Source organism: Colobus angolensis, unplaced genomic scaffold, assembly GCF_000951035.1.
Source record: "Colobus angolensis palliatus isolate OR3802 unplaced genomic scaffold, Cang.pa_1.0 Scaffold295, whole genome shotgun sequence".
Classification (NCBI taxonomy): Eukaryota; Metazoa; Chordata; class Mammalia; order Primates; family Cercopithecidae; genus Colobus; species Colobus angolensis.
Window position 1 is genome coordinate 1,842,031 of NW_012116210.1, and position 20,071 is coordinate 1,862,101.

At 40.6% G+C, this 20,071-nt stretch overlaps 1 protein-coding gene across 1 annotated transcript in view; it reads right to left on the bottom strand.

Moving 5' to 3' along the window:
* Positions 1–477: 477 nt before the first annotated feature.
* Positions 478–20,071, bottom strand: part of TBC1D31 (TBC1 domain family, member 31) — an 85,514-nt gene continuing 65,920 nt past the window's right edge. The window contains exons 15-20 of the mRNA XM_011949296.1: positions 16,913–17,005; positions 12,284–12,424; positions 10,738–10,932; positions 8,033–8,171; positions 2,536–2,631; positions 478–825 (exon numbers count right to left, since the gene is read on the bottom strand). Coding sequence (XP_011804686.1) covers positions 692–825; positions 2,536–2,631; positions 8,033–8,171; positions 10,738–10,932; positions 12,284–12,424; positions 16,913–17,005 — 798 coding nt within the window. The 3' untranslated portion in view covers positions 478–691. The remainder of the gene's footprint in view (positions 826–2,535; positions 2,632–8,032; positions 8,172–10,737; positions 10,933–12,283; positions 12,425–16,912; positions 17,006–20,071) is intronic.

Sequence of the window (20,071 nt, forward strand, 5' to 3'; positions counted from 1 at the left end):
CAAATCACTGGGATTACAGTTGTGAGCCACCACGTTCCGCCTGCCTGATCTTACTTAATCCTCATATCAAGTATTTCTACCCTCCTTTCAGAGAGTAAGGTTCGGGAGGTCACAAGCAGCCCCATTGTGGAGCTAGGAAGCGGAGGGACGGAGGAAGAGCAGTCGGTGCTGCCAGAAGAAGTAGGCAGAGGGCAGAAGGAGCTGGGCCAGAGATGAGATGTTGCAAGTCCGGTGGGGTCCCTGACAAAGAGGAGGTCCCGCTGGCAGAGGCAGGGGTGGGCAGGAAGGTGCTGATAGAGACCACTCCACGCTGCTGGTGCTCTCCACCTGCTGCTGAGTTCTCTCTCAGTCCAGGCTACAGAGCTGTTGAGATCATTTCCTGTCCTTTATTTCTCCATTCATCTTCAAGATAAACCTTTATCAACTAAAGTTACTGATGTTTATGCCGGTCCCTGCAACCTGAAAGCTTAACACAGCTTTAACCGTTTCTAAAACATTTTTATTGTAAAAAGTACAATAAGCCATTTACAAGCCAAAAAGTATCAGAATTAAATAACACATAATTTTTATAGACACAATTTTCTGTACAAAGGGCTGATCTTTATAGGAATTTTAAATAAATAATCTAAACATCAGTGTCACTGATTGCAAAATAGGTCTCTCTCTCGACTGTCGCAAGCTGACGTGCCTTCTATGCAGCCAAAAGATGAGGGGTTTGACATCTGTGACGAGCCTGGGCAGTGAGTCTCTGACGAAGATTTCTCACTTTCTGGATAAGATTCTGTTCCGTGGTGTCCCATTCTACTGCTCTTCTATTTAAAGAAACTTGAAAATGAAATTTAAAATGTAGAAAAGCTGAGTTTTCTGATGTTAGCAATGATACAGCATTTATTTTAAAGATAAATGTGCTGTAAAAATAAATAATGAAATGCAATTCTAAAACCTAAATTTTACATATTACCTGGCCCTAGGAGGTTCCATTTACAAGCCAAATAATTATTTGTCAGACTGAATGAATGCTAACAGAGAACTTCTCTGCTTTGAAATACTTGGGATATAAACAATCTTAAGTTAGAAACAAAGCTGGTCTAAGAGAATTTGAGTTTTTGCAATGGTAAGCTTCCTCACAATGATGCTTAATGGTAATGAGAAAAGGTACTCCAAGTCATAATACTGTGAAATATATACCATGACCATCTTTCCTATAAGTAAATACAAACAAATAAATCAAATGATTTTTAATATTGGCTAATACCAGGAAGGTTCAGAATCAAGATTAAAATACTACAATATGTCCAAGTATGAGTGTTACTGATTTAGAGGGGCTAGTGAACACTGGATTTTTTTTTTTTTAAAAGCCCTTAAAAATATACTTCTCTGAAATTTAGTTACACATTCAGACAGTCAGCTTCAATTTCTGAAAAACAGTTTTTCCTCCCAAAGAAATCCAGCTTTTATGTTTTTGTATTTTGCTGCCAAATAACGTAAGGTTACCAAATAACCATTTTAAAATTTAGAATTATCTAGTTAAAAATTTAAGTTTTGATATGTCATAATAGAGAATAGCTGAGAATCTCTCATGCTTCATCTGACTCATGAATGATTTTTGGTTTAATTCATATTCTGGTACAGAATTTATAGATGCATATAACAATATGAGTTAGCAAAAATATTTTATACAATACTGGAATCTCCTGACTTGGTATGAGGTATATTTCTTATAAAGCTCTTCTTTGTGGGACATTGTATAGAAGTTTGTTCTTCCAAAAGAACTCGGAAGATCTTGTTAAATTCTGCTTCATCTATATGGCAGTTTTATTGGAAAAAATTAGTTGAAAGAAAGTCTAACAGAGTGTCTTGTCTCCTCCTCCCTTTTAAGAATAAATTAATACACTTTACTGGGAAGATTGTTAGCTTTTTTATGGATGGCCTAATGCTGTGACTACATTTTTGTAAGATGTTTCTACCCTGTCCCTTCTAAAAAACCCAAAACCTTCCAATGAACCACATCCAGGGATCAAAAGTCAGCAAGAAGCCATTTGCCTTTGGCAGTTCTACTGCTGGTAGGGCCCAGAATTCCATCGGAGTGCCCAGGGCAGACGCATGTTTTCAGTGGTTGCTGGAGGGAGCCCAGCCCAGATGAACAGAGTCAAGAAAATTCAACTATGCAATAGCTTTGAAAAACAACGCTGAGATTTTCTTCACAAGGATGTCAAAATAGTTATGAATTTCATATTATCAATCTAGTTAGAGACTTCTGTTAGAACCTCCAACTATGTTTTTGGGCAGCAGTGCTGGTGCTCAAGAAATGGAGTGGCTGTAGTGGATTCAGCACATTTTCTTTACTTGGAATTTGGTCTGCACCCAGTTTTCCCACTGGGAAATATGAGAGAATCTTGCTGCCTCCCTTTTAGGATTTTCATTATCAGTGCCCTGGGAAAATGGTATCCACATGCTATAAACATAATTTACACCACAATTTTGCTTAAATATCATTACATTTAAAATGGCAGAATAATTTTCTTATCAACTTACTCTGTGTTGAGGGATGCATTTCAGAAGAGTCATTTAAATGTGAGGTTCTAGGCAAACAGCTTGAGTCCTCCTGTTCGTTTTGGAACCTGGGTTCTTCTGTTATGAAAGTGAGGAGATCAAGATGATGTTTGGGAGTGAGTAGAAAGGCTTACTAATTCCAAATGGTCCCTAGTAAGTTAAAATCACCATGGATGGCTAAAAACTCCTTTCTTTTCTATTTTAAGAAGAATGCTGTCAACATTCAAAAGGCAAGGAAGTGTCATTAGTGAGAATTAAGAGCTGAGCTGATTTTTGTAAAACGTACTTCAAAAACACTTTCAGCTAAAACAAAAAGCTGACAAACTCAAACATATGGATATTAAGATAGAGATTATGAAATGTGATTAGCAAAGCTTCCCTGGAAACAATTATGAGCTGATCACTACTGGTTTTAGCCAGGCAGGGCCTCATCAAAACATTCAGCCTATCAGAGCCAGCCACAGGCAAGTTTTACCTGAAACCTTCTTAGAGTAGCAGGCAGAGCAGTGCCCTAGCAACCATTGGTGCCTCCCCGTACTTTTATCAACTACTCTCCTCATCTCAAAACTTACACTCACCCTCAGCTGTGTTTTTACTCTTTCCTAACTCCTACAGCAGCACATCCAATATGACACCAAGGTGATTTTAAAAACATTTGCATCCTGACATTGCTTATAACGGTCCCTTCCCTTCTACTCCCACCACTAGCGTCTAAGCCTCCATGTGGGAGTCTCATTGAATCGGTAAGATGTCTGCCTTTTACCTCTCTAAAAAGCTTTAGATAATGGTTTTAACTCACAGTTTTAGCTCAATGAGTCATTAAGGTAATGTGACTAATCACCAAATGACTAATTTGAACTGGTGGGGGACTGGAATCTAGGAGTCATCTTCAAACATCTGAAGGGCTGGACATGGTGGAGGTAGTAAACATAGCCTGCAATCTGCACTGTTCAGAGAACAGAGAAAAGAAAAAGCAGATTGAACTATTTTACTAAAAAATAACACTTCTTTTTTTTTTTAGACGGAATCTCGCTGTCACCCCAGGCTGGAGTGCAGTGGCGTGATCTCGGCTCACTGCAACCTCCACCTGCTGGGTTCAAGTGATTCTCCTGCCTCAGTCTCCAGAGTAGCTGGGATTACAGGCGCGCGCCACCATGCCCGGCTATTTTTAGTAGAGACGAGGTTTCACCATGTTGGCCAGGTTGGTCATGTTGACCATGTCAGCCAGGTCGAGCTACTGACCTCAGGCAATCCACCCGCCTGCCTCCCAAAGTGCTGGGATTACAGGTGTGAGTCACTGCGCCTGGCCAGAAATAACTTTGAAATAAAATACTTGTAGCAAATGGACTAAGGTCATGAGCTTCCCAGTCTACCAGCATTTTGGCCCAAGCAGCCTGGCCACTGCTACACCTGCTGCACAGATAAGATAGGAATCAGGTGTGGTTCCTCAGATCTTTTTGTTTCTTTATTTTTCAGAGACAGAGTCTCACTATGTTGCCCAGGCTGGTCTTGAACTCCTGGGTTCAAGCCATCCTTCTGCCTCAGCCTCCCAAATTGCTAGGATTACAGGCGCCACCGTGCCCAGCCAGAGCTGAGATCTCACAGCTCCCTCTCATCTGTCCTCCAAAATTCAACCTGCCCACTCCTGTTCAGTTCATCTTCCCAAAGGGCTATGTTGTAAATATTATCTCTGGTCAAACAACGAATGATTTCCTTTTGTCTCCAGCAATGTTTCAAACACTGGCTGGGGAGATTCACCCGTGAAACTTTAAAACAAAAATCTAGCTCCCTAGTTTCTACCCTAGAGCTACCGACGGAATTATTACTATTATTAGACCTACTGAACGAAATCACTATTGGTGAGGTCTTGAACATATGTATTTTTTGAACATGTATAGGGTTTTTTTTGTTTTTTTTGAGACAGAGTCTCACTCTGTCGCCCAGGCTGTAGTGCAGTGGCGAGATCTTGGCTCACTGCAACCTCCGCCTCCTGGGTTCAAGCGATTCTCCTGCCTCAGCCTCCTGACTAGCTGGGATTACAGATATGTACCACTACTCCCGGCTAATTTTCGTATTTTTAGTAGAGACAGGTTTTCACCATATTGGCCAGGCTGGTCTCAAACTCCCGACCTTGTGATCCGCCCATCTTGGCCTCCCAAAGTGCTGGGATTACAGGAGTGAGCCACCATGCCTGGCCCAAAAATGTCATTTTCTTAATGGTAGGTGATTGCCTCCTGGTTTTAGGATTAAATGAATCTGATTAAATCTATATACCCTGATTAAGAAAATGACTGACAGATCAGTCATAAACTTAAGACTTTTGAAAACTGGATGTTTATTAATCAAATTCTCTCCAGTGGTGAAATTTAGCAAGGTTCAAAAATATACATGGTTGACTGGTCTGACAAAAAGATTTAGTTAGCATGGAAGGAAGACATCATGGAGGCAGAGGGGCAAACGTGTAGGAAAACCACTGATGAGGAAAGCTTTTTTTTTTTTTTTTGAGGCGGAGTCTCGCTCTGTCGCCCAGGCTGGAGTGCAGTGGCCAGATCTCAGTTCACTGCAAGCTCCGCCTCCCGGATTTACGCCATTCTCCTGCCTCAGCCTCCCCAGTAGCTGGGACTACAGGCGCCCGCCACCTCGCCTGGCTAGTTTTTTGTATTTTTTAGTAGAGACGGGGTTTCACCGTGTTAGCCAGGATGGTCTCGATCTCCTAACCTCGTGATCCGCCCGTCTCGGCCTCCCAAAGTGCTGGGATTACAGGCTTGAGCCACCGCGCCCGGCCGCCTTTTTTTTTTTTTTTTTTTTTTTTTACAGTTTCTTACCTTTCTCTATTTCTACATAGATAGCTCTCTAAATATTTTCTATTTTTATTTCTAAAACAAGGGTAAGGCTGGGCATGGGGGCTCATGCCTGTAATCCCAGCACTTTGGGAGAGCCAGGCAGGAGGATCACGAGGTCAAGAGATCGAAACCATCCTGGCCAACATGGTGAAACTCTGTCTCTACTAAAAACATAAAAATTAGCTGGGTGTGGTGGTGGGCACCTGTTATCCCAGCTACTCGGGAGGCTGAGGCAGGAGAATTGCTTGAACCTGGGAGGCGAAGGTTGCAGTGAGCCGAGATCGCGCCACTGCACTCCAGCCTGGCGACAGAGTGAGACTCCGTCTCAAAAAACAGACACACACACACACAAAATCAAGAGTAAGTGTGAGAGGGTGAGGGAGAAGTGACAGCTCCCATGGTTGTTATCTTTTGTAAGCCAGTTTTAAATATTTAATTTGTGCAGGGTCACATTCTACTCTTCTCTACCTCCCCGAAGTACTCTTGGTGCTATCTGGGACCACTAAATCTCAAATATGAGCAGTAATGAGGGGTTTTAAAAGCAGGCATGATTTGGCCTGGTGAGGTATAATTCCAGCACTTTGGGAGGCCAAAGTAGCCAGATCACTTGAAGCCAGAAGGTCGAGACAACCCTGGGTAACATGACAAAACCCCATTTCTACTAAAGATTAGCTGGGTGTGGTAGCATGCGCCTGTAGTCCCAGCTACTCAGGAGGCTGAGGCAGGAGAATCGCCTGAATGCAGGAGGCAGAGGTTGCAGTGAGCCAAGATTGTGCAACTGCACTCCAACCTGGGCAATGGAGTGAAGTTCAAAAAAAAAAAAAAAAAAAAAGTAGGCATAATTAAACGACCTAACCTATATTTTCACTTTTCAAATTTGTGAAATGGAAAAGTAATGCACACAGCATATTCATGAAGCCAAAAACTGGAAAGAATCCAAATGTCCCATCAACTGATGAATAGATTAAAAAAAATGTAATATCCACACAATGGAATATTATTCAGCAACAAAAAGGAATGAAGTGCTGATATACGCTACAACATGGTTGAATCTCAAGACATTATGCCAAGTACAAGAAACCAGACACAGAAGACCATATATTACATACATTTGTATGAAATTTCCTGAATAGGTGAATGGACATGAGGTAGTGAGTGGTTGCCAAGGGCTTTGGGGAGTGAGTGGAAATGGAGAGTGACTGCTAACGGGTACTGGGTTTATTTTGGAGTGCTGAAAAATGCTCTAAATTTTCTTGTGGTGATGGCTGCACGACTCTGTAAGTGTATTTTTTAGTACATGATAATATAATGCCATTGAATAATACACTTTAAGTAGGTGAATTAGGCTGTGTGTGGTGCTGGGCACTCCTGTAATCCCAGCACTTTGGGAGGCTGAGGCAGGTGGATCACCTGAGGTCAAGAGTTTCAGACCAGCATGGCCAACATGGCGAAACCCCATCCCTACTAAAAATACAAAAATTAGCCAGGCATGGTGGCCTGGGACTGTAATCCCAGTAACTCAGGAGGCCGGGGCAGGAGAATCACTTGAATCTGGGAGGTGGAGGATGCAGTGAGCCGAGATCGCGCCACTGCACTCCAGCCTGGGACACAAGAGCGAAAGTCTTTCTCAAAAAAAAAAAGGTGAATTATAGGGCATGTGAATTATGTATCAACAAAGCTACTATTTTAAAAAGCAATGTATTCACATTATAAAAGGCAACAGAGTAAAATAAAAGTGCCTTGTTAACTGTACTCTAGAATTTTATGGAAAACTTTTTTTTTTTTTTTTTTTAAAGAGGCAGGGTCTTGTCTGTTGCCCAGGCTAGAGTTCAGTGGCATGATAATAGCTCATTGCAGCCTCAAACTCCTGGGCTCAAAGAGATCCTCCTGCCTCAGCCTCCAGAGTATTTTAGAGTTTTAAATTATAATTTTGATTTTTCAGTTGATGCCACTATAAGCCTTGTACTGAAACCTAATGTTGGATCAGATCCTATGAGAAGTTTCCCTGTGATACTTGAATATACTGTTGTTCTGAGGACCAGCTTTTGGCAAAGCACATATTTTACCTTGGAGCAACAGAATCAAACAGAACTCCATAGGACAGTCTGCACAAACTTTTTCCTCCATGGGGACTCTGTTTTTGTAATAGTCCCACCTCAGCCCACCCTTTCCCACCAAAAATACAGTAACCAGTGATTACCTTTTACTTGGGCAGTAGATTGACTAGAAGTGCCAAAATACATCCCAATAATTTATTCATTGGCCAGGCGCAGTGGCTCACGCCTATAATCCCAGCACTTTGGGAGGCCAAGGCGGGAGGATGGTTTAAACCCAGCAGTTTGAGACCAACTTGGGCAACATAGTGAGATCTCATCTCTACAAATAATTTAACAGATTAGCTGGGTGTGGGGATGCACGCCTGTGGTCCCAGCTACTTGGGAGGCTGAGATGGGAGAACTGCTTGAGCTCAGGAGGTCGAGGCTGCACTGAGCCATGATTGCATCACTACACTCCAGCCTGGGTGACAGAACAAGACCCTGTCTCAAAAAAAAAGAAAAAAAAAAATCATAATAATAGACCCTACTAAAAGAATAAATCTGTAACATCATGGAGAGAAAGGCCTCTCAGACACTCACCTTCATGACATGGATTTTCAGCATGTTCTACAGCTGCATTTATCTCTTGCTTTAAAAACCACTTTCTAGATGCATCTGAAAGAGCAGACGCTTTCTTTGCTGATCTCAAACAGAACTCTTTTCCTTCAGCTTCCTTCCACTAAATTCAAATAAATGGAAAAAAAATTACGTAAAAAGTATAGTAATACACATCTCACAGTGGAGTGAGTGCCTTCTGTCTTCTCTATCCACTTTCCTTTATATTCCTATGGCAAGTAGGATCTGTTTGGTGTTATGGTAGTCGGGGTGCCTGTGTTGGCCCAAGGCTATTAGGAGCCTTGAAAGCAGAGGCAGGTTTTATCCAACCTGCAGTACTACAGAGTGCCACAAAGCACACAGCTATATCCCAATAGTTGCTGAAATAATAATGCATTTCAGTAAGTTTCAAATCTCAAATCTTATGAGACTAAGCTAGGTTTGTATTCGTGGCAATTGCATTTTATTTAATTTGAATGCTACATCTTAATAATGAAATCTACAAAATTCAGAGAATGAATTCTTTGCCCAGCTCTCGTCCACATGATGACCACAGGGAAGTCAAGTGATCTCTATTCACCCCTATTTTCTTCTCCATAAAATGGGAAAATAATAATCTTAAAATTAGCTCAGAAGGTAACTTTAAAATTCAACTCCTAAAGTTTGCCAAAATTCTGGAAAAGCTACAGCTTTTACATGGAAACACATTATTTTTATGTTATAGAAATAATGCATTAAATAACAAAAACTTTAAAAAAATCACAAAATAGGAGGGCAAGGAAGGATCACAGATATCCATCCCTTCCACGTTATGGATGAGGGGGCTGATTCTGAGCCGCCTCCCAAGGCCACACAATAGCCAAGTCAGCTTCACAGCACAGGACACTAGACATAAGGAAGGATTTCTGCGGAACGTGAAAGGCCCTTACAATGATTCTCAGTCAACTCTCAAAAATACCATTTTACCCAAAGTCCAGCAGCAGTGAATTTCACACAGTCTAGCCCTAGTGTCAGCAATGTTTATGTTGAGAATGTGAGTTTCCACCCCAGTTTTCCTGAGAACAGCCTCAGGGTTCTGGGTATTACTCCCACCCTCTCCAAGCCCTTCTTTCCTGTCCTAGAATGAAACGGCTATAAGATAAGGCTCCATGCCACTGGGGATGGGGTAGGAGGAAAATGAATCTGGAATAGTGACTTGAAGGAAATACACTGTAAGAAGGCAGCTTTCAGAATAGACACTGTGATACAGCAACAGAGAGAAGCAATTAAGCCAGGTATCTAGATCTTGATCTTTCCCCAGCTCCTCAGTGTCCTTACAAAAGTCCACGGTACCTGCAAAAATATCTCCAGAGCACAGATCCCAGAGTCTTTGGAAGGATCAACCAAAAGATACACACGTGTGACATATACTATTAATTACCTCCTCGGACTCCATTCTTTGATTCTTCTTTAGGAATAGAATCTTTTGTTTTTATTTTTAGCTATCCTATTAACTGATAGGAAAAGAATCTTAATTTTATTTGGGATGATAATGCTCCCTGTGAAGAATATTATTTTTCTCAGCATCCTTTGCTGACAAATGTGGCTCGAAATATGATGTGGGACTCCTGGAAAGAAGTTAGAAGGGAGTGTGACTCAGGTGGGAAGCAGAACATTCGCGCTTGTGTTCTCCCTTCTCCCTGCTGTCGGCAATGTGTATGTGATGGCTGGAACTCCAGGAGTCATCTTGGACGGTAAGGTAACCTTGAAAATGAAAGTCAAGGCCGGGTGCGGTGGCTCAAGCCTGTAATCCCAGCACTTTGGGAGGCCGAGACGGGTGGATCACGAGGTCAGGAGATCGAGACCATCCTGGCGAACACGGTGAAACCCCGTCTCTACTAAAAAATACAAAAAACTAGCCAGGCGAGGTGGCGGGAGCCTGTAGTCCCAGCCACTTGGGAGGCTGAGGCAGGAGAATGGCGTGAACCCGGGAGGCGGAGCTTGCAGTGAGCTGAGATCCGGCCACTCCACTCCAGCCTGGGCGACAGAGCGAGACTCCGTCTCAAAAAAAAAAAAAAAAAAAGGAAAATGAAAGTCATACACTAAGAAGAGGTGCTGAAAGAGGACATTTCCCTGATAACGTTGGAGCCCCAGTACTAACCCTGGACTCCCTACCTCCAGACTATATATCTATCCTGTTCATAGTCACTGTAGTGTGGGGTTTTGTTACTAGCAGCTACATACCATTTCTACCTATTCAGCATCTTTTACATTGTAAGTATAAAGAATGAGCTAAATTAAAGTACTAGTATTATTCAAGCAGCCAGAACAAAAATCCAGGAAGTTGAGAAATTGAAGCACACTAATGTAAATGAGAAAGACGCTTATCATTTTTTGGTAGAATCAGTATTAGATGACTTCTCTGACAAACACCTATTAAAATCAGATTATCTTTTCCAGCAAAAATGACTTGGTTTGATGCTTTTGTCATTTGACTCTGTACTACTTCAAAATTTCAGTGCTTAGGCTGGGTAAAGGGGCTGACGTCTGTAATCCCAGCACTTTGGGAGGCTGATGCAGGGGGATCGCTTAAGGCCCGGAGTTCGAATTTTGAGGCTGCGCAACAAAGTGAGACTCTATCTCTTTAAAAAAAAAAACAAAAAAAAAAAACAATGCTTGATATAATAAAAAGCTGATAACACTATTTTTACCTTCTTGGCTTCCTGCTCCACCATTGCATTTAATATCTTTATTTCTTTCCTTCTGTTTTCCCTAAGGAGTTTGGCTACTTCCTGGTAACATTTGTTTCGTTGTAGATCATCACATTTTTGTTTATGTAAAGACTGAATCTGCCAGTCAGTATTTAGGCAGGCTTGTTCAGCCTTTGCCAAATTTTCTTTAATCACCTAGGAAAAAGTTATACATTTCAGACACAAGGTCAGACTGCTAACATACAAAATGAAGGTATAACCATTCAATGTATCCACATGTCTAGGGCGGTTGTTCACAACTCTGGCTGCATATTAGCATCACCTGGGAGTGTTTAAAATAAGCTGATGTCTGGGCCTCACCACAAGCCAATTAAACCAATCACCAGACAGCTGGGTACTGGCACCTTTAAAAAACTCTTCAAGTAGAAATTAGCTGGGTGTGGTGGCGGGCGCCTCTAGTCACAGCTACTCGGGAGGCTGAGGCAGGAGAATTGCTTGAACCCAGGAGGTGGAGGTTGCAGTGAGCTGAGATCGTGCCACTGCACTCCAGCCTGGGTGACAGAATAGGACTCAGTCTCTATATTTAAAAAAAAAAAAAAAAAAAAAGCTCTTCAAGTGATTCTAATTTACAGCCAAGGTTAAGAACTTATCAGCTAGGGGATGGGTGGGATTGAACAATTTCCATGTTTTCAGCACTCTGAAGAAGAGCCCATTTTAACAGACTGGACAAAAGCCTATTAAAAAAAAAAAAAAGGAATATCTTGAGGAAATCACCTAAGAGACTGTTGTAGAACAGAAGGTATCTACTGTACACTATTCCTGGTTTTCGGAACAGGAGCAGACTGGTACACATACCCATTTAACATTTTGTTAAAGAAGTAATAGAGAAAGCTCTTCTTTGAAAGTCTCAAGTTCTATTTCAATTCACTTAAGTCAGCATTTCTGAAAGGGTACTCCATAAGAAATTCTCTGAAATACGTTTGGGAAATTTTCTTAAATATTCACAAATGTACAGTATCCTCAAATTCAGCATGAAAAATATCTCACTTTAAGACAGCATTTCCAATACTTATTTGACCATCCCCCATCTTATTGAATAATAATTAATAGTCCACACTATACACTTGGAAGTGCTGGCTTACATACTAGGCACGGACCTGATGCTTTGAACCTAATCAACTCCGGGACAATTTCAGAGGCAGAACATACAAGGACAGTATAATTTGTAAAGTCACTATTCCTTTGTATTTTCTTCTAAGTCACTACTCCTTTGTATTTTCTTGTAAGTCACTATTTCTTTGTATTTTCTTTGAGGAAATTCCTTTGTATTTCCTCAAACTGTAGGAAAAAGACATGCATATGATTGTCAGTGAAGTAAACATCCTATATATAAAAGGAAGCAATGTGAGATTCTAGGAACTGTGACAACTGAAGCAAAGAAACAAACTAATTCAACTTTACAGAGTTTAATTTCGATTTTGTTCTCTTAAGAGGGCGACATGAAAATGTCTCTTCTGCATATACACTACATGGATCGTATTTTTACCTTCTGAGTTTTCTGACTCTGTGTTTCACCTGCTTCTATCAGCTTATGAAACATGTGTTCTTCAAGATCCACTTTTCGTCTATAGGCATCTGCATCTGCTCGCATTTCTTTTGCAACAGCTGCTTGATTTTCAGTAAGATTCTGTTAAAATCATTTGTAAAAAAAAAAATCACTGATTTATATAATGGTAGAATACAAAAACAACTTTTTTCAGAATAGTAATATGCACACAAATAAAAGCTGCAATCATCTAATTTTCAAAGTAAAATGCGATGACTGGAGATATCAGCAAAAATGGCAGAGTAAGGACCCCTGGAAATCCTCTAATCCATAAAAGCATTGAGAACATGGATTAAAAAAAAAGTCAAGATGAACTTTTTCAGCATTCTGGAAATTAACCAAAGACTTGGAGCTATCTGGGGAGCATTTACTTATAAAAATGGCTGAATCTCAGTAAAAACAGCTAGCTCTCTGACATTTCATCTTGCAGTTTTCCTGTTCCCACCCCACTCCCAAGCTATGCATTAGTCTTTTTTTTGTTTTGTTTTGAGACAGAGTCTCACTCTGTTGCCCAGGCTGGAGTGTAGTGGCATGATCTCAGTTCACTGCAACCTCCCCATCCTGGGTTTTCAAGTGATTCTCCTGCCTCAGCCTCCTGAGTAGCTGGGATTACAGGTGCCCACCACCAGGCCTGGTTAACTTTTTTTGTATTTTTAGTAGAGATGGGGTTTCACCATGTTGGCCAGGATGGTCTCGAACTCCTGACCTCAAGTGATCAGCCTGCCTTGGCCTCCCAAAATGCTGGGATTACAGGTATAAGCCACGGTGTCCAGCCTATGCATTAGTCTTGAAAACCAGCAGCCTGGAAGCCAAGCAAAATGGGGTTGGACAGAGCTCCTTCAAACCACCATTGCTGGAGAACTGTCATTGTTTGAGTTGTCTGGTGGTTCCCTGAAAGACCACTCCTAAGGCTGTCTTTTTAAAATCTCACTCAGGGCTCACCTAGTACAGAATAGTCTTATCCCTGGGGAAGTTGTTGAAAACAATTAGAGCAAACTGTTGAATATCTTGGCTGCTTGGGGCAGTGGATCTTGGGAGAGCAACCAATAGGCTAAGCAAAAAGCTTAACAGGAAAAACTGGAGAATCAGATGTCCATAGGAGGCTTTAGGCCGGGCGCGGTGGCTCAAGCCTGTAATCCCAGCACTTTGGGAGGCCGAGACGGGCGGATCACGAGGTCAGGAGATCGAGACCATCCTGGCTAACACGGTGAAACCCCGTCTCTACTAAAAATACAAAAACTAGCCGGGCGAGGTGGTGGGCGCCTGTAGTCCCAGCTACTCCGGAGGCTGAGGCAGGAGAATGGCGTAAACCCGGGAGGCGGAGCTTGCAGTGAGCTGAGATCCGGCCACTGCACTCCAGTCCCGGCGACACAGCGAGACTCTACCTCAAAAAAAAAAAAAAAAAATCTCGGATAGATTCCTGGAAGGTCATGTTCATGTGTAAGGCTGTGCATATGCTAAGGGCTGTGTTCTCAGACCTGAGAAAGACCTAAGATCTCACACTTCTGGTTTACTCTGAGGTTTTGCATAACCAGGAAGTGGAATCTAAGAAGTAGAAACTGCCTAGCTGAGTGATAAAGGCATGCCCTAACATGCACACAGAGCTCCTCAACAACTACTAGAAGCTTACTGGTTGAAAGAATCTATTAAAATCTCTGTCCAATCATTTGCTGACCCCCAAACTACCTGAGTAGAGACATCAGTGGCTATGTACAACAAAAGATAGGGACTTTCAAAATTAGTTCAGAAAAGTCACTAAGCAAAGAAACAAGAAGAAACCCTGGGGTGGGGAGACAATCTTATTTCCAAAATTGCCACATTATATGCCAGACGGTCCCATAGTTGACGTAATGATTTTCTTATTTTATGATGGGTCTACCAGGGCATTACATGAATTTTCAACTTACAATATTTCTAACTTATGATGAGCTCCCCAACATAACCCCATCATAAGTTGGGGAGCATTGTATTCAAAATGTCTAGTTTTCAACAAACAATCACGATTGTTTGAAAAAAAACAAGAAATATAGGACAGGCATAGTGGCTTATGCGTATAATCCCAGCACTTTGGGAGGCCAAGGTGGGAGGACTGCTTGAGACCAGGAGTTTGAAACCAGCATGGGCAACATAGCAAAACCCTGTCTCTATAAAAACTACAAAAATTAGCAGGGCGTGATGGTACGCACCTGTAGTCCCAGCTACTTGGGAGGCTGAGGCAGGAGGATTGCTGAAGCCTGGGAGGCAGAAGTTGCAGTGAGTTGAGATCATGCCACTGCACTCCAGCCTGGGCAACAGAGTGAGACTCCATCTCAAAACATAACTTCTGTTGTAGAAATGCTGCAGATTAAAGTTATGCACTCCTATGGATAACTTAAATCTTCTCATGAAGAAACAACAGCCAAACGCTAATTAAGGGACATTCCACAAATTATCTGGCTTACATGTTTCAAAAAATATCAATGTCATAAAATACAAAGAGTCAGGAACATCTCTCATTTCAAAGGAGACTAAAATGATGACAACAAAACAATGGATGAGAGCTCAGATTTTATTTTGCTCTAAAGGACATTTTGGATACAATGGATCAAATCTGAATAAGGTTTATGTATCAGATCACCTTATGTTAATATCTGATTTTGAGAACTGTACTGTGGTTATATAAGAGGACTCCTTGGTCTTAGAAAATGTACACTGAAGTATTTAGGGGTAAAGGAGCATCGGGACTGTACCAGTTCAGAAAAACAAGTGTATGTTTGTGTGTACATATGTGTATAGGTAGAGAAAAAGAGGAAGAGAAAGCAAATTTAGTAGAATGTTAGTGTTTAAAAATCTGAGAGACAAATATCTGGAAATTCTTAGTATTTTTCTTGCAAATTCTCTGTTAGTTCTAAAATTATACCCTTCAATTGCCACTATCCTCCACCCCTAAAGAAAAGATAGTAAAAAGTAAAGTTTAGCTTAGTCCACATGAATTACATCTAATTCCAAATCATGGGAGACTCAGCCAAACTATAAATCCCTTGCTCAGTTCTAGAAGAAATTCAGTGTGGAGACTTTAAAAGTGTTATAGGTGTAAATGGATGCTATATGGTTTAAATCTCACCTAATATGGCTATCAAACATATATGTTACATATTATGAATTCACAGTTATCACTAATTTCAAACTAAAAGTATGACTTTTTTTTTTGGAGACAGGGTCTCACTCTGTCACCCAGGTTGGAGTGCACAATTTTGGCTCACTGCAGCCTCCATCCCCCAGGCTCAAGTGATCCTCCCACCTCAGCTTCCTGAATAGCTGGCACCACTGGTGCACACCAGAACATTTGCCTATTTCTTTGTATTTCTAGTAGAGATGGGGTCTTGCTGTGTTGCCCAGGCTAAAAAGTCTGACTTTTTATGTGGGCTGAAAGAAGTGAAAACTTACAGTTTCAACACTAAATGAGTAACAAAACATTTTTCCTAAATAATAAAAATTTATATTAACAAAGCTCCTTTTTTCCAGTGTCTTGAAAACTGAACAGTAAGCACTAAGCAGATATTTGCTGATTTAACTCCAGAAGATTCCAATTTAAAGTAATTTACAGGCCAGGCGCGGTGGCTCATGCCTGTAATCCTAGCACTTCGGGAGGCCGAGGTGTGCAGATTGCTTGAGCCCAGGAGTCAACAAGGTGAAACCCTATCTCTACAAAAAACACAAAAATCAGATAGGCGTGGTGGCACATGTCTGTAGTCCCAGCTACTGGGGAGGCTGACATGGGAGAATCACTGGAGCAGGGGAGGTGAAGGTTGTAGTGAGCTGAGATGATGCCACTGCACTGTAGCCTAGGCGACCGAGTAAGACTGTCTCAAAAATAAATAAATAAAAATACAAATAAAGAAAGAAAGTACTTTATAGCTCCTGACTGATTTACCTTTCAGGATCCTCGTGAGGTATTGAGATAATTTTGTAGTCACTATTACATAATTACAGGAAAATTTAGTAAGTTGGTAAAAAATCCTGAGGCAAAATCTGGGGCCTACATCTGGTGCTTCAGACACTAGACTAAGCTGCTAACAGAAACATGAATTAAATAATTACAACAAACTGTACATTCAGACATTTTGGCTACCTTACAATCCTGCATGGCACTATATTCTGCTTAAAAAGTGAATAAAACGAATGCTAGAAAACCATGAATAAATACAGTCTAAAATGGGTTTATACAAACCCTGCTTTTCTTTTTCTTTTTCTTTTTTTTTTTTTTGGAGATAGGGTCTCGCTCTGTTTGCCCGGGCTGGAGTACAGTAGTGTGATTATGGTTCACTGTGGCCTCGAACTCCAGGGCCCAAGTGATCTTCCTGCCTTTGCCTCCTGAGTAGTTAGGACTACAGGTAAGCATACCCAGCTAAATTTTTTAATTTTTGGTAGAGATGGGGTCTCACTATATTGCCCATGTCTGGCCTGGAATTCCTTAGCTCAGATGATCCTCCTCCCACCTCAGCCTCCCAAAATGCTGGTGTTACAGGTTTGAGCCACTGAGCTTGGCCAAAACCTGCTTTTCTTATGTTGGAAATAACTGAATTATACCTTCTCATAAAGTCTCTTTTGTGATTCGAGTTCCAGCTGTCTCATTTCTAGGTCTCTGGCTGTGGCAGCAATTTCTCGATCTCTCATATATACCTATGGCCAAACAACAAACTGTGAATACCAAAAAGAATTTACAAAATAATTTTTAATATATTTAGTAATCTTGTAATCTGAATGACCTACTAACAGTATTTAAAATAACAGCAATCGGGTTTTTGAAACCAGAGTAGCTGACAAAGATTAATACTCACTGCAGAATCTAGGAATAATCTCTCAGTTAAAGTGAAGTTTAATTTAAAAATAAAAATCACAATACCATATGCCCATCTACTCAGACTGGAAGAACAGATAGCAGTTCTTACAGTATTACAGTAACCAATATCATGAGTTAGAAAAACTTATGCAATTTAAATCTGGGGTAGATAAAAATACAACATTTATTTAATGCTCTTTTTGACTAAACTTCTCTACTTTTATAAGTTTGGTTTGACAATTACCAATTCTAGGTTTAAATTTCTTGCAGATGGTTCGACCTGTGTGTGTTCTGCTCCAAGTGAATTAATTTAGAGTTCGCCTGTTTCCAAAATTTGATTAGTTGGAAGCTTTTTATTCCTATATACTAGAGGGTTTGCATATGGGATATGGCACTCTCTAGAGACTCTTAGAAATGATCTTAGTTATAAGGTGAAATGTTAGATATTGTCACTATGGTAAAAGACATGCTATCAAATACCTAAAATAGGAGAAACAGTAAATGAGAACATAGCTGGATGTGCAAACGTATATATCCAAAGGCTAAAAGAGAAACATGGACCAGGACCAGCTCAATTTAAAGAGGTTATTAGGAAAAGAGCTAGCTCAAAGGTGGGGGGAAGCTTGATTGTATGAAGTAAGAACAGTAATAATGACAGAAAGTGGAGGAGAGGTGTGGCATAGCAAATCACACTTTTTAGGAATTTCAATTACTGAGCTCTTTTGCTTATGAATTTTCAGAGATACAAACAGCTATGTACCACAGCAAAAACCGATCGGCTTTGCTTGCTGCTAACAGATGTTCACAGTCACATGTACTTGTCATTTCAGATTCAAGCAGCCTTTCCTGCTAGAGCCTGAACCATGAGACAAACTTTTGCGGTTTGGCAGGGTCAGAGCACAACATCAGAACAGGCAGCTGGGGGGACAGGAGGCTGGAAGGGCAGGCAGAGGCCAGATCATGTTGCTGAAAGGAGTTTATAGAATTCTTGGACCCAAAAGTGCCGCCTCCTGTTTCAAAGGGGTTTGGAATAAAGACATCAGAGTTCTGAGCTTACTTTGTGGGAAGAACATATACTTTTCTACAGTAATGAAATATCAATCTCATTCACTAGACGAGAAAATTAAAAGAAATCTTGGATTTTGAAAACCAATTTAAAATTAACAAGCTTTAAACAAAACAAGTATGATGCTATAAAGAGATAATAGATTTCTAATACATATGAATTAAAAATACTTTGAAAGACTTAGGCCAGGTGCCTGTAATCCTAGCACTTTGGGAGGCTGAGGTGGGCAGATCAGTTGAAGTCTGGAGTTCGAGATCAGCCTGACCAACATGGTGAAACTCCGTATCTACTAAAAATATAAAAATTAGCTGGGTGTTGTGGCAGGCACCTGTAATCCCATCTTATCAGGAGGCTGAGGCATGAGAATTGCTTGAACCCAGGAGGTGGAGGTTGCAGTGAGCTGGGATTGCACCACTGTACACCAGCCCAGGTGACAGAATGAGACCCTGTCTCAAAAAAAAAAAAAAAAAGGCTTAAAAAATACTTAGTATTTTATCAAAACTAGGCTTGAAACTCTAAATTAGTGCATAAATTCAGTGCAATCCTAATAAAAATTCCAATGGGATTGGGAGAGGTGAGAATTCCAAAAGTGGAAACAATTCTTAAAGTCTATTTGGAATGATAAACATTTGAGAATACTGACAAAAACTCTGAAAAGGAGTTTTTGAGTGAGAATTAGGACTAGTTAGTAAACACTTCAAAGCTACTGTCATTCAAACAGTGTGGTACTGGCTTAGGAACAGAAAAAGCAAGGAAGGAGATCAAGTATGTAAGATAATTTAATATGTAAAAACCATCAGTTGGCAAATGACTTGGCTAATAGTCAGCAAACGGTGTTGGGACAATTGACTTGCCTTTTGGAAATAAGTAAGCTAACCTGACAGAAAGTTAAGTCTAACTTCACAGAAAGATGGACAAATGATACAAATACGTAATGTGTAATTCTACAAATGGAAGATAAGTAACAGAAAAGATACTTAACCTCACTAACAATAAAAAAAGGCAAATTAAAATAGACTATTTGTCATCTATCTGCTTGGCAAATATTAAGACTGATGCAGTACAATTGACTATACTAGGGGATGGGTACTCTTACGATCTTAAAATAGCTTAAGCCATTTCATTTTTAGAGAACAATTTGGCATAATTTAGAAGTTACTCAACAGAAGTATGTGTGCAAGTAAAAAGACTTTTATGATGTAGCATGGTTGTTATTTGCAAAACACTGCAAATAACCTAAATGTCCAATAACAAAGGATTAAATAAGCTATTCATTCAATGGAATATTATACAACCACAAAAAAGAAATAGATACACATAACAAATATGAAAAGATATTCAACATATGTAATTTTAAAAAGCAGGTCACAAAAACAATGTATAATGAGAATAATCCCATTTTTGTATAAATATAGGAAAACATGACTATAATTACTCCTCTATCTATAGAACATACCTGAAAGGCTATATAATTAACCTTTTCTTTTTCTGAGACTGAGTCTCGCTCTGTCACTCAGGCTGGAGTGCAGTGGTGTGATCTTGGATCTCGGCTCACTACAGCATATGCCTCCGGGGCCAAGCAATTCTCTGGCCTCAACCTCTCGAGTAGCTGGGATTACAAGCACCTGCCACCAAGCCCAGCTAATTTTTGTTTTTTTTTGTTTTTGTTTTTTTTTCCAAGTAGCTGGGACTACAGGCGCCTGCCACCATGCCCAGCTAATTTTTTGTATTTTTAGCAGAGACGGGGTTTCACCGTGTTAACCAGGATGGTCTCGATCTCCTGATCTCGTGATCCGCCCGCCTCAGCCTCCCAAAGTGCTGGGATTACAGGCGTGAGCCA